This window comes from Coffea arabica, chromosome 6c (assembly GCF_036785885.1).
Source record: "Coffea arabica cultivar ET-39 chromosome 6c, Coffea Arabica ET-39 HiFi, whole genome shotgun sequence".
Lineage (NCBI taxonomy): Eukaryota > Viridiplantae > Streptophyta > Magnoliopsida > Gentianales > Rubiaceae > Coffea > Coffea arabica.
Genome location: NC_092320.1, coordinates 55,264,445 through 55,287,166, shown reverse-complemented (window position 1 = coordinate 55,287,166; position 22,722 = coordinate 55,264,445). Strand labels below are relative to the sequence as shown.

The following is a 22,722-nucleotide window of genomic DNA, read 5'->3' as shown; positions in this document are numbered from 1 at the left end:
AATTCAAAAATGGAAAAAATAACATTCGACAATACCATAACATTCAAAAACTTGAAAAGAAATAAAAAGTGCAGTAATGTCTATTTGCCCATGCATAAATTTCACAAAAGGAACCAGAATAAATTTTTCCATTTCAGTTCATGATCACTCAAGAGAGATAGGCCAAATGCTTATAATATGAATATTTAACAACACCGGAAGACAAAGAAAACGTAGTTCAACTAAAATAACTAACAGCAATAATAGCTAAAGATACAAAATTTCTGAAGAAATATCTTCGTCAATTGATTATTAAAAATTTAAGAACAACAGGGGATGCAATCAACAAAAGCATTTACTTCCATAAAATTGAACAATTCAAGATGAAACTGTTCCAAATTGTATTTACAATTCTGGACAACAGAACCCATGATCACTCACAATTCAAGATGAAAATTTAGTAGACATTTTGTCTTCGCAAAAGGAACGAAAATAAATTTGCCTCTCTCAGTTCACGATCACTCAAGAGGCATAGGCCAAATGCTTAAAATATGAATGTTTAACGGCAGTGAAAAATATAGAATAGATAGTTCAACTAAAGTAACTAACAGACTTACATATGGTTGGGGAAAAAAGGCTGGAGAAAATAACAAATTTAACTCTTGGAGTATGCGCTGAGCAAGGATCCACAGCACCAGCTACCCAGTACATTGGACAAACAAAGCAAAGGCAAATTAACAAACATCTAACATGCATCCTATAGCATATGAATGTTGTCCAATTCGGTGGAAACATCTAACATGTTTCTATATGAAAACTTACGATGAAAATATTATTTTAAATCCTATCTCTTCATACAAAACAAATAGAAAATAAAACCAAAACACACAAAATTCAAGATATATTACTAAATTCTTACAATTGAAGATGAACATGTCTTTTAAAAAAGAAAAATATGTATCGAAGAAAGATTTACCTAATAATCAAGATGAGTGGAAACCCAAAATCGATACTTTAATGTGCCAACCGCTTGTATTGGAAATACCTAACCATATAAAGAGGCTATATGTAGGCATAATAATTGATAAGCATATAAAGAGATATTGATAACAATATTAAAAGTAGTTTTATCTTAATTTAAGTTGCTGAAAGTACGTAATTTTGGGTAGGAAATAAGAATTAATAAGCATATAAAGAGATATTGATAAGAATATTAAAAGTAGTTTTATCTTAATTTAAGTTGCTTAAAGTACATAACTTTAGGTAGAAAATAAGAATTGATAAGGATATAAAGAGATATTGATAAGAATATAAAAAGATGATAATAAAAAATAGTTTTACTAAAGGCGTGCATGCTAAAGAAATTATACGGGTCATACCTTGTTGTTATACCTAGAAGTTCACAAACCAAAAGAGGAGCAAGTTGCTGCAAATATATGATTATGATAGAATGATAATCGGCCGTGAATATAGGATAGAATGCTAAGGACGGTTTTATAAGCCATACATGGATAATAAGGACGGTTTTATATTTAAAATTTAATTTAGATAGATATTGATAATTGATTTCGTGCTTATAAAAAGAGAGAGATAAGCTCCAAATGGAGCATAGGTTATTTTTTTAAAAAAGGTGGAAATCATGGAATAAATGAACAAAGGCAAAAGAATAGAGAGACGGAAGAGCGTAAATTATTTTATAGAGCATGTTGAAATCACTTGCCCTGTCGTTAAATTATATAGGAAAGAGAAAGTATAAAACGATAAGAATGAGAATACGATTTTATTATATATATATATATATATATATATATATATATATATATATATATGATTTCCCTCTCTTCATTTTCTTCATTTGCAGAAACTTTGAAAACGCATTAAAAAAAAAGAAAACAAAAAGAAAAAGAAAAATTGCTTTTATCTACAAAACGTTGTTAGAAGCCACCCGTTGGACCAAAACAAAAAACCTTAGCTTCCACAAGCTCAGAACTGCAACAAATAAGAGAGAGCATTCAGGCTAGAAGAACACGAAGGGGGAAAAAAGGGAAGAAAAAAGAAAATTTTGAAGAATGCCAACATTAAATTTATTCACTAATGTCCCAGTGGATTCAGTGGTTGCCTCGGATATTCTCAAAGATGCTACCAAAGCTGTTGCCAAAATCATTGGCAAACCCGAGTCGGTTAAGTATAGAAACGACTATCAAGTGTTTGATGAAATGACCGTGTGAAATCCAGGCTTGTGTTTCCTGAATTTGCATGCATGCATGCATTTGGTTTGTTATTTTACCTTTTGAGATCTTTAACAAAATTTTGTAGCTGTTAATAGTTTTGTCAGAAAGTTTTAGCACCTTCTAAGTTTCTATCTGATTTCTTGTTTTATAATGCCAAGTTTAGGACTTGAAATAGGGAAATGGCAACTTTTTTTATTCCAAGTTTTCTTTTTAAATTACTATATAACCATAACCTGAATATTGAAGATTTTGGGTTTAGTTTTCCTGGCAAAGATGTTTCATGGCAAAAGAGCATAGTACACAAGCTTGGGCATGTTTGAGGAAGTTGATATACGCATTTCAGGCAATGATTGTCTGGAAGACGTTAGAGTTTCTTGCCTAAATGTTAGCTGTCTTTCCCCAGGTTCTAACAGGCCCTGCTGTATGCAAATTTGATTAACTCTTTCTATGGATGGAATCCATTTTCCTGGTGGTTTTTTTTTTCCTTTTAATATAATGAAAACTAGGATTCCATTGCTTAGACACCTTATGTACAAGGCACCATGCTAGGTGTTTTTAGCTTGAGTACTCCATAAAGCAACATAGACAAAATATAAGTAAGGGGAGGGACAAATTAGACACATCCTTCATCTACGGTTCTACCCAGAGCATGCTTTTACAGAGCATCAACTAACCAATTACATTCTCTGTGCTTAAATTCCAAGTGACAGTTTGGTAATTGCTGCATCATATCCTGACAGTCCATAATAAAGTTTGCTTTCTTTTGCTCTGCTTGTGGAGGCCTGCACATGTAATCCACTATAACTTTATCTGTATGTGTGTTCATGTGCGAACATGCATTTGTGTCATGACTGAGTTTAGAATGTGGTGAAGCTCAACAATGATAACACAATAACTCGTCTTTTGATCACAAGACGAGTCACCTTGACTTTTAGCAACAACATCTTCAAGCTCATGGATATTGGTTGTAATTGATTAATTGCTGCTTTAAAATTGGTATTTTCTGCCATATTACAGGATAATTTTAGTCATTATGTTGTTGCAATATGTATAAGTATTCAGTTACTATCTTTATTTGTTCAGTATGTGATGATCTTGGTGAATGGAGGAGTACCCATTGCATTTGCGGGAACTGAAGAGCCCGCTGCATATGGGGAACTAATCTCAATAGGGGGCCTTGGACCCAGTGTGAATGGAAAACTTAGCTCAACCATTGCAGAGATTCTCCAAACTAAGCTTTCTATAGATAGTTCTCGGTTTTATATCAAGTTTTATGATGTTCAGGTATACTATCTGCCTTTTGTCTTTCCTGCTCCTTTTGATGAGCTGAAACCAAGAACTTGGAACTTTTAGGACACAAATAAACAAGGCACGCATTTTCACCTCTAGATATTTTGGGACCCCCTATCATACTCGGGATGTCCAACATGAATGTTGGGAAACTAATACAGGCCTCTCATCTGTTCATTTTTTGGTTCTTTGTTTTTGGGGTGCCAGATGTCACAGTGCATATATGATCTTATTTGTAAGTCATACATTTGCTTGCAATTAGCTATTGCCTAGTGATTTTAAAAGTTGTTCCTTTTGTTCTTTTTATACCTAGTAAAGAATTACTAGTATAAGTACTGGTTTTGAAAGCATTACCTACATAGACAAGCAATATAAAACATTTTATTTGAATGTAGTAGTTTATACATAGTTAGTCAATCTGGTTTAGAAAAATGTTTCTTCCCTATGGATCATGATCCCTCTAACAGAGCTCTAATTGCATAAGCAAATCTTACTCGTAAATGAATTGGCTCAGAGCATTTACGTTGGAGCAGTCCAATTCTAAACTTTTCACTTTTATTATCTGATGTTTAATGACCTTTGGTTGTCACAGCGTTCATACTTCGGATTCAACGGTTCAACTTTTTGATCACCATGCTCAAAGTAACATGGAACGAGGAAGATGCTGATAACTGTGAAAGTGTATCAAAGATTGCTGGAGGACCGAATATGAACTTAATAGACTTTAGCATATATGCTAGTGTTGTATGGTTAACCAAAACAATAATTTTTGGTTACTGTTCTTTTGTGAAATCTAAAATTTCAGGACCAGATTAGCTCTTTACCTTCTGTCTCTAAGCCAATTAACCGAAGTAACTGTCTCTTCTATTAAACCATGCATGCAATCTCTCTCCTAATTTCTCCTATGCCAAAGATTTTTTCCTGCTGCTCATGCAGAGATTCTCTAATTTCTGAATATTCAGGAGGAATTTCAATTGTGTTTGCCATTGATGACGTAACTTTGACCTACAAGTTTCTACCAAGAGCCCCAGGTTAAGTCCATCTATCCAACATAAGCCATTGGCCTGCATACCTAAACGCATTGTTTAGGGTAATGGCAGCTGTAGTTCTAACTGGATTTGTTTGTGGATGCTGCTGCCTCCATTTGTCTATGCATGTTTGGTAAAAACTGTACTGCTCGGAGAATAGCTTCATTCGTCTCAAATACAGATGTTGCTTATATAACATGCTCTCTCCTTAGGTTGTTCAATATCAGTTGTTATCGGCCATTTCAATTGCGGTCTTCCCCAAATTAATCCTAATATCCGCTGTTCAGAAAGTTCTCCAGTTGCTGTCCGGATATAGAGATTTTTTGGCGACATATTGGCAAAAATATTGGCGAAGTGAGAAATATCTGTTATAAAATTTTTTTCTGCCCATAATAAGATATTCAGATGTAATGCCTGACGGCAAAGACAGGGGAAAGAGAAGGAAGAAGGGGGGGGGGGGGGGTGTTGAGGAATTAAGCATCTTTTTACACTTTGTATTGAGTTAATAAGAATGAATAGTATGAGTTAATAAGAACAAATGGTACGAGTTTTTTTTTTTCTTGACGGAGGGGATATCCGAGCCATCGGGTAAATCGGATTCGACTAATCCCCCACCGGCCCGGGAGGAGAGGCTTCATCTTCCCGAACACGATAACCATGGGACTCGAACCCTGGTGGGACTGGACAACGGCTCCTAAGGAGGCTTGCCGTGACCAACCAAGCTACCCATGAGGGGCGAATGATACGAGTTACTTTTCTACACTTTGTATAATCTTTTCTGTAGAGTTAATAAAATGAATGGTCTAAGTTACTTTTCCACATTTTTCTATGTATTATCTTTTCTTTGTAGCATAAGAGTTTTACTTTTCTTTTAAATTAATTGCCTTTTCTATTTTTTCCTTAATCTAAATTCATTATCCTTTTTTCTTTTCTTTTTTCTGAATTCATTACATTTTTTATACTAGAATTAATTTTTTTTTCCTTCATCCAATCTAAAACTGTCAATGGGATTGGGTCAATCCAAATTCGACCCTTATAGTTTGGGTCTAAATATTAGATCTAAATTAATTATGAGATGAATCTAGACTTTATTAGGTTTAACTCGATTAAAACTTGACTCAAGTAATTGTATATTTAAGTATATATAACATATATAATAATAAATATAATCTATAATTATGCATATTATAACTTAAAATTTTAATAATTTATAGATAATCAAAAAATAATTATTTATAGATGATCTATTAATACTACACAAATATTAATAATATATTGCATATAATTATCTATTAAATTTTGAATTTGAGCTGAACCCAATTTTATCTCGAACCCTAATAATTCTGTGACTGCAGCATGAGCTTTATAGCAGTGAGCCTAAGTCTAACGGCCGAAAGCTCAAAAGAAAGAAAGTTTAGTCGGGAAAAGGAAAGAGAAATGCAGATGAGAAAGGGGAGAGAAACAGGAAGAAATCCAAGTTGTTATTCATTAGATGCCTTTACGACCAATCAGATTCTTTCTTTTATAACTAATCAACATTAATCCTTCTTAACTCATTTAACGAAACAACACTATCCCATGGTTATTTCATTTTTACAACCAAATGACTGTGTTTAAATAACTGGTCCTAACATTGACTTCCTCTCAAAAACAGTCTTGTCACCAGGATGGAACTGAGGAAATTGATGTTCAATGAAATCCTTGTCTTCCCAGGAGGCATCTTCAAATACCATATGGTCCCATTTGATTAAGTACTGTATGATTGGTTGCCCTTCTCTTGAGTACTGATTCAGGCTGTATGGGACATTGATCCTCCAGTTCTGGCAAAGTAGTGGTGACTTGCTACAATGGTCCTAGCTTCTTAAACAAAGACACGTAAAAAACTGGATGTATTTTTGCTCCTTGAGGCAGCTTGAGCTTATAGGCTACGAATCTCACCTTTTCCTTAATCTGAAATGGTCCATAGAATTTGGCAGCTAGCTTGAGATGCTTCCTAGTAGCAACAATCTGCTATTTGTAGCGCTGGAGCCTTAGAAAAATCCGTTCTCCAAATTCAGAAGACCTCTCTGTCCTCTACTGATATGCAAAAAACTTCATCCTTTGCTGAGCTTGTGCCAAATGTTCTTTAATGCTTGTAGAAATTCTAATTCTTTCCTCCACTAATTGAGCTACTGCTGGGATTATTGAATCCAACTGAGGTCCCGTGGGAAATGGTATAGATTTGTACCTATACAAGGCTTCAAAAGGAGTGAGTTTAAGACTAGAGTGGTAAGTGGAATTTTACCACCACTCAGCTAATGAAATCCATTTACTCTACTATGTAGGAAATTCTCCGGTCATGCACCTTAGATAAGCTTTCACACATTGGTTCAATCTTTCACTCTATTCATTTGATTGTGGATGATAGGTTTAAGTTGAAAAGTAAGCCAACTCCCACCAACTTGAATAGTTCTCTCAAGACATGATTAGTGAAAATTTTGTCCCTGTCAGACACAATAGACTCAGGAATTCCGTGCAGTCTATATGGGTCAATGAATAATTGAGCCACTTGTTCGCAGTAAAAAGATGTGTCAAGGTAATGAAATGACAATACTTGGTCAGTTTATCTACTATCCCCAATATTGAATCAAAACCTTGTGATATGGGCAACTTTTCAATAAAATCCAAGGTGATGTGTGTCCAAGCTTGTTTGGGAATAGGAATAAAAAAGGTTGTGACCATGGTTCGCCGTCACGGGTCGCAGTTGCGGTTGTTCCACATTCGTCGCGACATATCGGTTAAATATCGGTGATACGCAAGTTAGAGCATATAAAGCTTTTTAAAAAATTAGAAAAATTACTAAAAATAAAAATACTATAACCAGTACAACTATCAAATTAAATTTGAAAAAACCTATGTTAACATAAATAGTAGGTAAGTATTTAAAGAAAGTGATGCTACTCTAATTATTGATTTATAGTATTAAAAGCAAATTTTTTTTGTAAATATAAGGGGAAATTTGATACTGATTCATAATTACAAGGGGTACTTTGTAATTATGCCTAAAACCATTACCCACATAAAAACTCCTCGTCTTTCTTTCCATCCGCAAAAAGGTTTTCATCTTCTCCAATTAATCTGCATCTCTTCTTTTCCTGCATCCCTAACTCTACTTTTCCATCCATTTACTATCCTCCTCAAAACCTACTTTCCTACTCGATTTGTGGGTGTTCACCACAGTGCTTTAGAAGTTGATTCACTGTAAATCCTAGCCCGAGTAGCAGCACTTGTAAGACGGATCCGACAACCAGAAAAATTTTTGCAAAATGGCCTCAAGTACAAAAGGCTCTTGGATCTATTAGTAGAGATTGATGAAAAAACTTGATTACCAGCCAGAGTTGGCATTCTCTGAAGTCCAGGTGATGAAATATTTGTTTAGAATACTTGGTTCTTAGCAGTAGGGTGGGAGAATTTATTGGAACTCGAAGCTAAACTCTCTGCCCTATCTATGTCTATGCTAATCAATTGTTTTTGGACTTTGCTTGTGATTGATTTGTTTGTCGTCCAGGACTTCGGTTATTTGACACGGCCAAATGTGCATGGAAGAGATAATTAGGAGTTATCAAACATATGATCACTATCAAGACATTATTGCACAATTGTCATTAGACCTTGCTTTACAACCATCATATTAGTTTACTAAAGGAATACTCAAATACTAAGGGAAAATCTACGTTGGGGCTGCAAATGGGATCAAATTGCAGCTTATCAAAGCTCTTCACTCTTCTGCTATTGGTGGACATTCTGGTCAAAGAGGATGTTGGCAAAGGATTAAAGCACTATTCTACTAGCCAAATCTCAAACAAGAATGTCATTAACTATGTGCAAGCCTGTGACACAAGTCAAAGAAACAAAGTTGAACATGTTCCGAGTTGACTTGCCGAGTCATAACCGGAACGGAAGCTATCAGTACGATACCGACACTCGAGTCGCCGTTTGACCGGAATCGGAGTTAACTCGGTTGACTCGGTCAGTATTGACCGAGTCAACTCAGATCGACAAGAAATCGGCAAAACTCAGCGAAAATAATAGATGAAAATACATATCTTGAAAAAAATTTTAAAAAAAATATCTATTACATCACCTATCTAAATACATTTTTCTTGGGCAAAAGGGTAAAACCTATCTGTTACAAATTTGGCATTTAAATGCCTCCCAAATAACAATCAAAATTAAATAATATTAATGAAAGCTAAAAACATGAATAAAATAAAAGAAAATGCACTTAAAACATGCAATTACACATTAAAAAAATGCACAAGTAGCACATAAAAAGAACTTAAAGATAATAGAGCGTACCTCCCTTAAAACAATGGTTAAATGAGGTAGAGTTTGCCCTATTTATACTCCAAAACCAGCAAAATGGTCAAAACACCAATTTATTTAATAATTTAAAAGAAAATGTAAATATATAGTAAATTCACTTTATTATATGAATAAACATAAAATTTATAAATTAGATGTATTTCAATGAAGCACGATTAACAATTTAAAGAAGATAAACAATTGTAATTAAGAAATAATAAAGATCAGGGACCTAAATATAAAAATTAAGAAGTTTTTGGGGTCAAATTACAATTCTTAAAGAGATTAGGGGTCAAATTAAAAATTTTAAGGACTAAAATGTAATTAAATTAAGGAACTAAGTGAAAAAAATTCAAAAGTTTAGTGCTACACTAAAAATATTCAGAAGATTAGGGACCAAATGCAAAAGTTCGTTTCTGATTACATGAAAACCATGTTGGGCCATTTCTTAAGTATTTGGGCTACCATTCTCAGCCCGAAAGAAGGAACAAATTATCTTGTTTTTAAAAAACAGGCAAGCCCAATTTATTTTTACAAACTCAACATAATAAAACTATTGGGCTTAAACTTCATAAACCCAAACAAAATAACACCCCAACCCAATAATTTTTTACTACAACCTTACGATTAAACAATTTTCTGACCCAAATCTTAGCCCACAAACATAGATAACAACAACCTAGACATTTTAAAGGATCAAAACATAACAAATTAAAACAAGAAAAATGAGAAAAATAATAGAAGAAAGAGGATGAAGATTCCCGTGGAAATCTGGAAAATTGCAGCCAACATGCCTAGAATCTTGCCGGAATTCATTTCTAAGGGGATTTAAGTACGGATCTTAACATAAACATGCTCTACACATCCTCACTAGTTCATTTAAACATTAAATAAGTCCATTGAATATCATAAATCATGAGAAAAATGATATCTAAGATGCACAGTGTTTTGAAAACCGGACCAGACAAGCCGGTTCAACTGGTTGAACTGTGAACCGACCATGATATCGGTCCGATTCTATACTAAATTTGACCTTGTCAAAAAACCGGTCAAGAACCAGTAAACCCGGTTGAATTGGTGATTCCCGGTTTTTCAATTTTTCCATCAATATTTTTTAAAGTTTTGCAAAATATGGCTACCAAAGATCGAACTAGGACCTTTGAGATAGAAAGCCAGCATAGTAACCATTGCACCATCACATCCTATTAATCTCTTTTGATAACACATTTATATAAAATAAACGTCTATCTTTCTTTCTTCCATTTTTCCTACAAAATCTCATCCTCTCATGACTCTTTTTTAACAATCTTCAACTCTCTTTCTCTTCTCTTTTCTTTTGTCACCCCTTTTTTAATCAAACCTCTTTAGTTTTATTTAATTGATGTTTTCTTCCATCTTTTAATTTTGTTTTTGTCTATTAAATTGAAAAAAGAATTGTTTTTCTTTAACCCTAAAGATTAATTATTAAATGCCACAACCACTCACTTTCATCTCATTTTTTACTTCTTATCAAGTTTGCATCTCTATTTTCGATTCTCCTGACTTTCTTCAAACTCCAAACTTTTTTTTTTAAGTTGCAATCTCTAAATCCCAAAAACGTGAATTAAAATTTAAACTCACAATGTCTAATTCCCATAGACATGAATTTTGTTTAATTTCAAAATATTGTGGTATTTTTGGGTTGAATTTAAGATTATTTTTGGTAGATATAATTGAGATTGAGATGAAATTTATTTGTTTCAACTTATAATTTAAAATTTTATTTTTGAAAATCCAATTTCTTCGAAAATATTAAACTTTTGATCATATAAAGTTTTAAATTAGTCCATTGCATATCTTATTTTGTGCATATATATATATATATATATATATATATATTATTTTTTAAAAAATTCATTGAACCAGTATTGAATCTGTCCGACCAGTTGAATCTTGACCCGAATATCTCATCGGTTCAATTAACGATCCGAGTTTTAAAACATTAAAGATGCAAGCTTATGAAAACTCGTGAAATGGCCTAAAATTACATGCTAAAATTTAAATCAACCAGGGAAGGAAGCTATGGTTACCTAAGGATGTTGTTCAACTCGAGTAGATGCAGGAAATTGCAAGAAAACATGCACAAATTCTGGAAACGAAGCAAAAAAAAAAAAAAATCCTATTCCAGAAGTTCAAGAGTTGACGAATTGGCAAATTCAGGCTTGAATTCGAGGGGTTTAAAGACATTTTTCCAAATAATTTTCAAAACAAGAGTTGACTCTCCTATAAGCGCAGATGACGCAGAAACAAAAGATCTTGCCAATTGGAGTTTAGATGATGTTGAAAAACACAGATGAAAAGGGCTGTCTGGTCAGTCTTGGACTAAATTTCTGTAGAAATAGTTTCGACGAGTGAAGTTTGGGCTGTGATTTGAGGAATTTATAATGGCTATCTGAGAAATTTTCAACACAGAAGTTATGCACCTATATCCCTAGAAGTGCAGAAGAAAGAATCATCTCAATCGGATCAATAACAACGGAGAAAATTGAATTGGAAGAGAGCTGGTCCAACAACTCATTTCCAAATTTTTTTTTTTTGCAGAAAAAAGGTGGGTATTTCTAAAATGTTTAGTTATCGTGGTTGTGTTTATACCAATGGTACAAGGCATAACAGCCTTTGTGTTACTACAATGACTTAAATGATCTCAATTCTCCATTGGTCTTTATTCCTTTTATGCTTCTTTTCTTGTTTCTTTCTTTTGTATATATCCTTATCAATCCGTGTCCTCCTATTTCATAAAAAAGTAAGTGTATAGCATATTTATGAGCAAGAGAGATGTTAATATATAATTAATATGAATTATTAAGGAAGTTATATTGGATGCCTATAATCACAATATAACAACCAACTTGTTCAACTTCTTCTTGTTAATTGTCACTTTAATAGTACCAAAGTTGAGGAGGTTATCAATTGGAATTTTACTCCTCCTTGATTACTTCCTCTAAAACATTTCCTTTCATTAACAAAAATTGTTGCATTTCAACCTCCTCTTTCCTTCCACTCCTTCTACTCCAATACCCAACTATTGCCGTGACAAATTCAAGTGCACAATTTCTACCTATGGCTTATAATTTCAATTCATGTGAATAATTTATTCTAATTTTAGCTTCATGGTTTCTAGACTTCAAATGCAAATCTCTAATTAATTAAGTTTTGATCCAAACTTCATATTTACTATTTCTTTAGTCTTAGCGTAACTATTATCAACTTTATTCAAATGAAGAACAATAATTGGAAGCTTACTCCAGTTGTCAAAAATCCAACATCTCACTCGCAATTGGAGCACTATCATTCAATTGATAGAAAAACATAAACCACAATACTCAGAAGATGAAAAATGCTGTCAAAAATTGCTCTTTGTCAATGGTGAGATAATGTACGAAAATTCCAACCATACAAAATAAACTCTATCTTTTCTTACTCCTACTGCGATCACTATTAGCACAATCGTTGACATGTATCATTTCAGCTTATATATTTATATGCTTATTCCTTGTTCCTCATTTTCAAACAAATGTTTTATATTATTATTTTTTAAAATAGAGGTTCTAACATAGTGAAAAATAGATCTTAATTTAGACAAGTAACTAACTTGAATTGATAATTTGTAAAATACATATGCTTCTAACAAGTACGATAAATCACAAAAAATACATCAATTTACTTTATAGCTAAAATAGAGTAAATTATATTTTGATTTTTTAATTAATTCTTTCTTCATTTGCTTTATTCATGGGTTTATCCATAATTTTTTAATTCATTCAATATCATTAAGGAATATGTGATTATACCATGGAAAACTCATTTTTTTTATATGTAACAAATATTATGTGCTAATTGAAAAAGGTTTAACTAATGAGTTGTTTGGTCAAATTTTCTTCCTAACATTTTCTTCTAATACATTTTTGCTACATAGGGACAAAAGGTTGAAGCGCTAATTTATGGTATAGATATAGAATTTTTCAACAAATTCACCTATAAAAAGTAATGCATCTTCAATGCAAAAGTTCAACCCATTTTAACTACAAGTTCCACTAAAAAAATGAATATTCATGGATCATCAACACCATAACTAGTGTCCAATAATTGCAAGAAATTAACAAGCTACTCATTTCAGATGTCTTCATCTCTCACCTTAATAGAAATTACAAAATAGGTATGATCCAAATTTTCTTTCAAAAACTAACAAGTAAGTATGCCTCTTAAATAACACTATAAAAAAATCATATGTTCAAACCTTCCTGCAATTGCTATTCACATTGAATCAAAACCTATAACATCAGATCCACATACCAAATAAGTCATCATTGTTGATCAACGATTCAACTAACACCTATCCAATTAATAAAATATACTATAAATATATTCTCATTAACAATGTTACATAGCTATCAACCAATGGCACTAACTCATTGGCCATGAATATGACAACAATGAGAACCAACCAATAGTTGACATTGTTCTCGCCCCTGTGCAAGCATTTTACCACAATAAGTATTACAAAAATTACAAATATTCAAGAGGAACTATTACACTTAGAAATATCTTTGTCGTGCCCTATTTTTCGCGATAAAAAATAAAAATGAAAAGTGCTTATCAAATATGTGATTTTATTTTAAAACAAGTGAAAACAAACCTAGAATGGGACTTTAAAAATGTGACAATTTGGGTTCAAAATTTAGTCTAAAAGGGTTTTTAAGAAAAATTAGGAGTCGTCACTTGGTATTGAATTTGGGTGTACCAAGTCGCCCAAAAAGGTGTTTTTAAATAAAATAAAAATAAAACCCTTTTCGACAACTCCTGGTCTTTAAAAACAGAGAAAATGAGTTCAGGAGTCACGGTTGAAGAAAGGGAAGGCAAAGGTTCAATTATCTCAAACCTAAGGCACCCTTTCAATCTAGTCTAAGTTTGTTGCGTGGTTTAGTCAAAATTTTCTTAATCTAACCATTAAATTTATCACATTTGGATGTTTCCTACATGGATGCAAATAAAAATATCGAGAGAGACAAAATATCCATTCAAGTGTTTAATTGATACCAATTGCATTAATTACGAAGGCCAAAATAATTCCTTGAAGGGGTCACGAATATGCGAATGATGAAATCAAAAGAAAAGAAAAGAAAAGAAAATTAAATTATATACATAAGGTATAAGTGAGCAAAAAAAAAGGAATGCAAGCATAACGGGTACAGGGGACAAAAATTCGTGGCATGATTTTCTTATATAGGGATTAATGGAGTATTTAAACTAAAAAGTTATAATTACCCATTTCCCAAATTTAAAGAATAATTCTCCAAACATGAACAAGCAAATGAACTCACTTAAATGAGAGGCAATTCTAAATGACATGATTAATACATGGAGGATAGGGGGATAATAGATAATAGGGAATATCATGCAAATGGGAAATGATCCTAAAAAATAAAATATGCATGAAAATGTAATGAATATCACACAAAAGATGAAACTGATGCATGAACGATCTACGGGTCTAGCATTGGACTAACCCATTTCTAAAAAATCCTTACTAGCGTTGGACTAACAAGTAAGCGGAGGGGGAAAAGCCACAACTAGCATTAGACTAGTGTGGTGACGTCATGCATTAATAATACATAATAAGACAAATAGGCATAAATTAAAACAAATAAACACATAAGAACACGTAGCACGTAACACATAAGCATAATATCTAGATGCAAAAAATCCTAAAGAAAGCGGGTAAGGCACATAACACATAAATCACATAACACACAACCTATCCATTACATCGGGGAGCCTAACTACAATTTTAAAAGGGAAAAATATAATAAAACAAATTTAATTATCCTATCTATTACATTTTTTTGAGATATTTAAATGCCTCTCAAATAATTATAAAATTAACTAAACAAACATAAGAAAATTTAAATGAACATTCAAATCAAATAAACAAAGCATATAAAAATATATAAACACATAGGAGCACGTAGGAGCACATAGGAGCACGTAATTGACATTGAAATAATAATAGGGGGCACCTCCCTTTTGAAGTGGTGACTAAATGGAGTCAAATTGCACTATTTATATTCAAAATGAACAAAAGAATCATGGCACCAATTTAATTGAAAAAGTAATAATAATAATGAAAATTCACCTTAATATGTCAAACATAAATAAATTTAAGAATATCTAAAAATTACAAGTTAAACATACTCAAATGTAACATAATTAGCTATTAAAGAAAAGAAATAATCATAATAAAGAGAGTCAAAATTCATCAGGGATTGAATTGCAAAAATTGAAAAACTTTTGGGGATAAAAATTATATTTTTCCAAAGTTTAGAGGTAAAAATTAATTGAAATATAAAGTTCAAGGACCAAAGTGCAATTAATTTAAGGACCTAGGTGAAAGGAATTTAAAATCTTCTAGGCCACAGTAAAACTACTCCAAAGATTAGGGGCCAAAGTGCAAATCATAATCAGACCTTCTTAAAAAAACAGGCCACTGGGCCATTATTTATTTATTTGGGCCAAAAACTACCTAAGCCCAGCCGAAAGTCCAAGCCAAACACACAGGCCATTATTTATTTATTTGGGCCAAAAACTACCTAAGCCCAGCCGAAAGTCCAAGCCACACACACAGGCCAGCCCGTCTTCTATCACTCAAACCCAACCAAAAATAAAGCATGGGTCTAACCTTCTAACCCAATCCAAAATAAGAAACAAGCCCACTAAAAATAAAATAAAATTAGCCCAAACCACTTTCCTTTTTCTTTTCTTTCCTTTCTTTTCTTTTTCTTCTTCTCTTTTCTTTCTTTCCTCTTCCTCCACTTCCAGTCGTTTCCTTCCCTTCTTCTTCAGCTGGCGGCCATGGCGGCCGCCGGCGGCGCCACCGCCCGACCGCCGGTCACCGGCAACCTCTTCGATAGCCAAAATTTCTCAAAATACATCTCCCCACTCCATTTTTCGCATAGATTCCATTTCCGGATTTAGTTTTAACAAAAATTGACCCTAAAGTGGCCAAGAAGCCAAGAAATCAGTCCAATTTTTATTTTCTTAAAACCTTTAAACCTCCACCAAAAATCATAAAAATTATACCAAAACCCTCCTTATAACTTCTACATTACAACTATAATTTTAGTTTGACAAGTAAACAACAACAAAATGATGCATTAAGTCAAAACAGCCCCAAAAATGAAGAAAATATTTCAATGCCTTTAAAGCTCAAAACTCCAAAAAATTTAGATAAGCAAACATTTCCAGGCCTAAGTGCTAGCTAACGGTCATCAGTTTTGACAACAACATGCACAATATTCAGCTTTTAAATCCATTTTTCCATTTCGGCATTTTATCAAGCATTTAGCATGCATTCACAGCGCCGTTTCTTTTTTCTTAATTTTATACAGGCTTGTCCCAAAAAACTTCAACAACACCACAATAGCAACAAAAATCAGTGAAAGGAAGAGACAAATAGGTAGCCAAACATGCATTTAATCTAATTAATTAAAAAAGGAAAAGCTGGAAAAAAAATACCTCAATGAGGTTGTGGTCCCTTGACTAAAATTTTGAGGAAGTTCCAAGCTCTTTGTCCAACCCAGTGTTTTGAAAATCGGACCGGACCGGCCGGTTCGACCGGTTGAACCGCGAACCGGCCATGGCTCCGGTCCGGTTCAATGCCAGGTTTGACTTTGTCAAGAAACCGGTCAAAAACCGGTCGGACCACGAAACCGCTAAACCGGATTTGAACCGGTTATTTCCGGTTTTTGAGTTTTCTTTTTTTTTTTTTTTTTTTTTTTTGCAAAATGTAGTTATCAAGATTCGAACTCAAGACCTTTGTAATAGAAGACCAATGTAGTAACCGTTGCACTATCACATCTTATTAGTTTTTTTTGATAACTTATTTATATAAAACAAACACTCATATTTCTTTTGTTCCATTTTTTTTTACAAAATATCATTCTTTCATGACTCTTTCTTTTTAATCTTCAACACACACACACACACACACACACTCTCTCTCTCTCTCTCTCTCTCTATCATCTTTTCTTTTACCACTCATTTTTTAATCAAACCTCTTTATTTTTAATTTATTGATGTTTTCTTCCATATTTTAATTTTGTTTTTGTCCATTAAATTTAAAAAAGTTAAAAAAGAATTATTTTTCTTTAACCCAATTTATTTAATACCACAACCACTCACTTTTATCTCATTTTTTGTTTCTTATCAAATTTGCATTTCTATTTTCAATTCTCTTGATTTTCTTCGAACTCCAAACTTCCTTTTTTAAATTGTAAATTTAAATTCCAAAATGTAAATTAAAATTTAAGTTCACAATGTCTAAATTCTCATAGATGTGAATTTTGTATAATTTCAAATATTGTGATATTTTTGGATTATATTTAAGATTTTTTTGGTAGATATAATTGAAATTGAGATGAAATTTATTTGTTTTAACTTATAATTTAAAAAATTTATTTTCAAAAATCCAAGTTATTCAAAAATTGTAAACTTTTCATTATATAAAGTATTAAATATCCATTACATGTCTTATTTTGTGCACATATATATTTATATAAATTATTTTTGAAAAAATTCATTGAACCGAGGTTGAACCGGTCCGACCGGTTGAACCTCGACCCTTTCACTTCACTGGTTCGATTAACGGTCCGATTTTTAAAACATTGGTCCAATCGGCGGCTGCCTCCTTGTGTCTGAATAGTGTGTGGGTGTGTTGTGTGAAGTGAGCAAAGAGAGGGATATGGCCGAGAGAGTGAGGGAGCTTTCTTTCTTTTTTTGTTCTGTTTTCTTTCTTCTGCCCAGTCCGAGAGAGGGAGAGAGTTGGGGAGTCCTTTTTTCTTTCTTCCGTCTGTTTCCATTTTTTCTTGTCCTCTCTGCTGTGTGAGGGAGAGAGCCGAGAGATGTATTTTTTGAGCCAAAAGTGGAGTTTGAGTGTTAGGTTCACCAAAATGATTTTCTCCATCTAATGAAAAGAAAGGTGCATGGAGATTTTGAGTGCAAAAATGGATCAATAATACATTTGATGAAAGAGCAATAATTAGGAGAAGATTTTTGATTTCTTGATTTTTTCTCTTTTTTTTTTGTTTTGTTTTTTTTTCTAAAACAAACCTACAAAAAATGAGAAAAATACACATTAAAATGTAAGAAAGTAAATAACTCATCAAATAGAAAAAATTCACTAAAATATTAAAATTGACAAAAATTTGGTGTCTACAATCTTCTAATAATATATGCAAAAATTTTGCAATTCTCAACCTATCTATAAGATAATAGGAACAACACAAGGAAAGACACTACTACAACATACTACTACCACCTACAAGAAAAAGTTAAATGGAACAGACTACTACTTTAACTTCATGCAAATATGAGAGGCACTATGAAGGAAATTTATGAATTCTGCTTTTATCTAATATTTCATTCTTATACAGTTTAATATACAGTTTGTTGGAATTCAAACACGAAACAAACGACTATTGAGATATCAAGTACATAACAATTTAATGACAAACAAGCTACAAGCATGAAAGATAAACAACATATAAGATTTAACGTAGTTCAACTTTATCATTGAACATACGTCCATGGACAGAAAACTCGTTTTTTATTATGAGAAGAAAATCCTATACAAAAATACAATTTGAACCCAATCACAATTCTAGTATACCATATCTCATCTTTAAGAACTCTCCCTTACCCCATGCATAAAGCTACGTGTCGCCCTTGTGTGTCACTTTGTAGTATACCAATTTTCACCGATTTATAAGATACATTACTTTGCCAACACCCAAATAATAACAGGAAATAACCGCTAATTTCTAATCTTATACAGAATAGTAAATAACTTCTAATTTTTAAACTCATACAAATAGGAAATTCCTTTGCTACTATTTCAAGTAATTAAACAATTAGAAAACTAGTTACTTACATACAAAACAAGAAACTTGTCTAAAAAATTAAACCAATTTTCTAACACAGTTACACTTAATCTTCTAATAGCTTTCTTTTTCTTATTACAAATTACACTTCTATACTATTACACCAAACAAAAATTACAAACTATCTTAAACCATAGGTACCAAATTCCCGCGCTCTCTCCCTAAGAGTTATAAAGGAAAGAATTTGATTGGTTGTAAAGGCGCATGATGAATAACAACTTTGATTCCTTCCTATTTCTCTCTCATCTCTCGTCTGCATTTTTCGTCTCTTTTCCTTATTAAAATTTCTTTCTTTTCTTTCTTTTTTCTTCTGGTCAATTCATATCACAACCCTTAAATTAGGATTCACCACTAGTTCCTGACAATTTGGTATCAAGTCTCTGCGATCTTTTGAAACTAAATTAATGCTAGAAAGTACACACTTCAAATCACCTGAAGAACAAGTGAAAAGGCAAGAAGCAAAGCTACAAGAATCCATGAAATTTTTCCAGAATTCTCAAGTACAGTTTCAATTGCAGTTCAACAATGGAATTGAGGCAAAAATGGAAATTTTCAACAAAAGAATGGAGGTGATGGAGGCAACAGTAGCTAACCTAGAGCAGAAAATCAACTCCTTCATGAAGATGATGATAAACAAGGAAAAAATGGCAAACAAAGAAGAAAGAGATAAGGTGGATCGCGTGCCTCTTTTACTAATACTGCCATCACATCAGAGGATACAAAATATAAGAGAATTTTTGAGAACAATAAAGAAAGATGAAGTTAAATTCTAGTGTCCAACCCTTCCAAGCTTGATCTGGCCCTTTTTTTTTTTTTTTATAGAGATTGTAGACACCAATTTTTTTCCAAAAAAAATTATTATTATTATTATTATTATTATTGTTTTGTGTGTTTGTTTGTATCGTTGTTTAAATCATCATTTTATTTTATTTTTGTAGGAGAAAAGAAAAGAAAAATGGGATCTTCAAAATTGAAAAAACAAATAGTAGAGGCTTCCTTTATTATTTAACCCAATCAAAAACCAACCCAAAACTCAACTAAAAAATTTGCCCAAAAACCAAGCCAAAACCCAACCAAAAATCCCCCCAAAATCCAAATGAAAACCCAAGCAACATACTACAAAAACCCAAATAAAACCCAATAAAAATCCTGGAAGTAGGCTTGAATAAGAGAATGCCCGTTGACCCAGTTCCTTTACACACGTGCACGTTTTTTCCTTCTTCATCAGAATTTCCAGCAACAACGCAGTAGAAAACAACTGGCCTTTGGAGCACTTTGGATTCATTTTGCTTCCCATTTCTTCCCCTTCAAGTTTAGCAAGTACTTGGGACAACTCACCATCACAAATCCATGAAGCAACAATTGTCAAAAGACCAAATGAATAAGAAATAGCCACCTTAACCCAAAAAAAAAACTTGGCTTCATCCAAGCCTTTGTTCTTTGGGTTTTAATTGGTTTTGTTTCATTTAAAAGTCTAAAAGAGAGTCTCCAGGTAAAGGGAGAAAGATTAGAAAGTGGCAACAACAACAAAAAAACCAGAAAACAGAGAAACAAGGGGAGAAAGAAAAGGAGAAAAACGGCTCCGTTTGGATTGGCTGTTTTTGGGATTGTTTTTCAAAAACACCACTGTAGCATTTCGAATTTGAAAAACAAGTCCGTTTGGATTAGTTGTTTTTTGGGTTGTTTTTCAAAAACTATATGAAAAACTTTCATTGTAGATTTTTTTGGATTATTTTTAGAGGTATTTTTGAAACATATTTTTGAGTATATTTTTGAGTATAAATATACATTTATGCATTTATGATACATTTATATTTACAAATGTATAAATGTATATTATTATAAATGTATAACTTATAAATGAATATTATATAAATGTATAAATTATAAATTATAATTTTTATATTTTTATATAAATATACATTTATGCATTTATAATACATTTATAGATATTTATAAATAAATATATTTATATATTCATATAAAAATATATAAATGTATTATATTATATATAATACATAATATAAATATATTTATAAATGTTTAAGTGTATATTATTATAAATGTATAAATTATAAATGAATATTATAAATATATTATAAATTATAAATGAATATTATAAATATATTATAAATTACAAGTGTATATTAATATAAATGTATAAATTATAAATGTATAAATTAACATATTATAAATATATATTAATATTATGTAGAAATGTATTTATATAAATAATATAAATGTATATATGTATTAATATTATGTATAAATGTAAAATTAATATTATGTATATTAATATAAATGTATAAATGTATTATATTATATATAATAAATAATATAAATGTATATTTAAATGTATAAGTGTATATTATTAAAAATGTATAAATTATAAATGAATATTATATAAATGTATAAATTAATATATTATAAATATGTATTAATATTATGTAGAAATGTATTAACATAATTTATATAAATGTATACATGTATTAATATTATGTATAAATGTAAAATTAATATTATGTATAGTAATATAAATGTATAAATGTATTATATTATATATAATACATAATATAAATGTATATTATAAATATACATAAATATTTTTATATTATGTATAAATGTACATTTATATAAATGTATTAATATAATATATATTATATTATATATAATTTATATAACATATAATATTTATGTAAATATATTATAAATATATAAAAATATATTTTAAATAAAATAAAATATTTATAATATGTATGTATAAATATATAATATTAGAAATGTATAATATATATAATATACATTAATATTAATATAATTTATATATAATATACATAATTGAAATATACATATTAATATATATTATAAAACAAAATTGCATAAATATATTTATAAATTTATATATAAATAAATGTATTTATATAAATATATAATATTTATTTCAATTGATATAATATATATAATATTATACATAATTAAAATAAATATATTTATATTAATATAATATATATAATATACATAATTGAAATATAAATATTAAAATACATAATTGAAATATACATATTAAAATATATAATTAAAATATAATTAAAATATACATATTAAAATATACAAATTGAAATATGCTTATTAAAATATACAAATTAAATATACATAATTGAAATATATTTGGAGTTATTTTTGATATATTGTTTGGATATGGTGTTTTTGAAGTTGTTTTTGAAATACACATTTACTGTAGCATTTGGAATGTGAAAAACAGTTTTTCAAAAACAGGTGCAAAAACACTCAATCCAAACGGACCCCATACATTTTCAAAAACACAAATTGAACCATACTGCATTTACAAAACAAAAGGCCATTTTTGGAAGTACAAGAAAACATGCTCTACCATAAATTATACTCTGCACTATAACTACATTCCAAATAATCTAGCAATCCCAAAATGCCTCTATTCTTATAGTTGAAATTCGAAACCTCCTTTGATCTAAACTCATTCTTATATAGTATGAAGAATCAGCATTAACCATTCCTAACTAACTCATTTAACAAAACTACACCGTTCCATCCTTATTTCACTTTTACAACCGAATAGCTGTGTTCAAGTAATTGGTCTTAATATTGTCACCTGTCATTACCTGATCATACATGGAGGATGCATTTGGTTCACGGATTGGATGAGAGTGGATTACTAGTATTTGGACTATTCATCCTAGGTTGAGTCATTCTTCGATGAGTAATATTGTTATCCAACGTTTGATTAGTTTTATATTAGATAGGATGTCTTAAGAAATAATATCATCGTGTGTTTGGCTAGAAATAGGATTTGGTGTGATTACATGGTTATAGACCAAATTACTTTTTTTGTAAAACTAA

The 22,722-nt window shown here is 31.0% G+C and overlaps 1 protein-coding gene across 1 annotated transcript; it reads left to right on the top strand.

Moving 5' to 3' along the window:
- The first annotated feature begins 1,856 nt into the window (after positions 1-1,856).
- On the top strand, positions 1,857-4,323 carry LOC113691722 (uncharacterized). The gene is made up of 3 exons (XM_027210004.2): positions 1,857-2,159; positions 3,294-3,494; positions 4,093-4,323. The coding sequence occupies exons 1-3, from the start codon at positions 2,049-2,051 to the stop codon at positions 4,126-4,128; spliced, it is 348 nt and encodes a 115-aa protein (XP_027065805.1). The 5' UTR covers positions 1,857-2,048; the 3' UTR covers positions 4,129-4,323.
- The last annotated feature ends 18,399 nt before the right edge of the window (positions 4,324-22,722 follow it).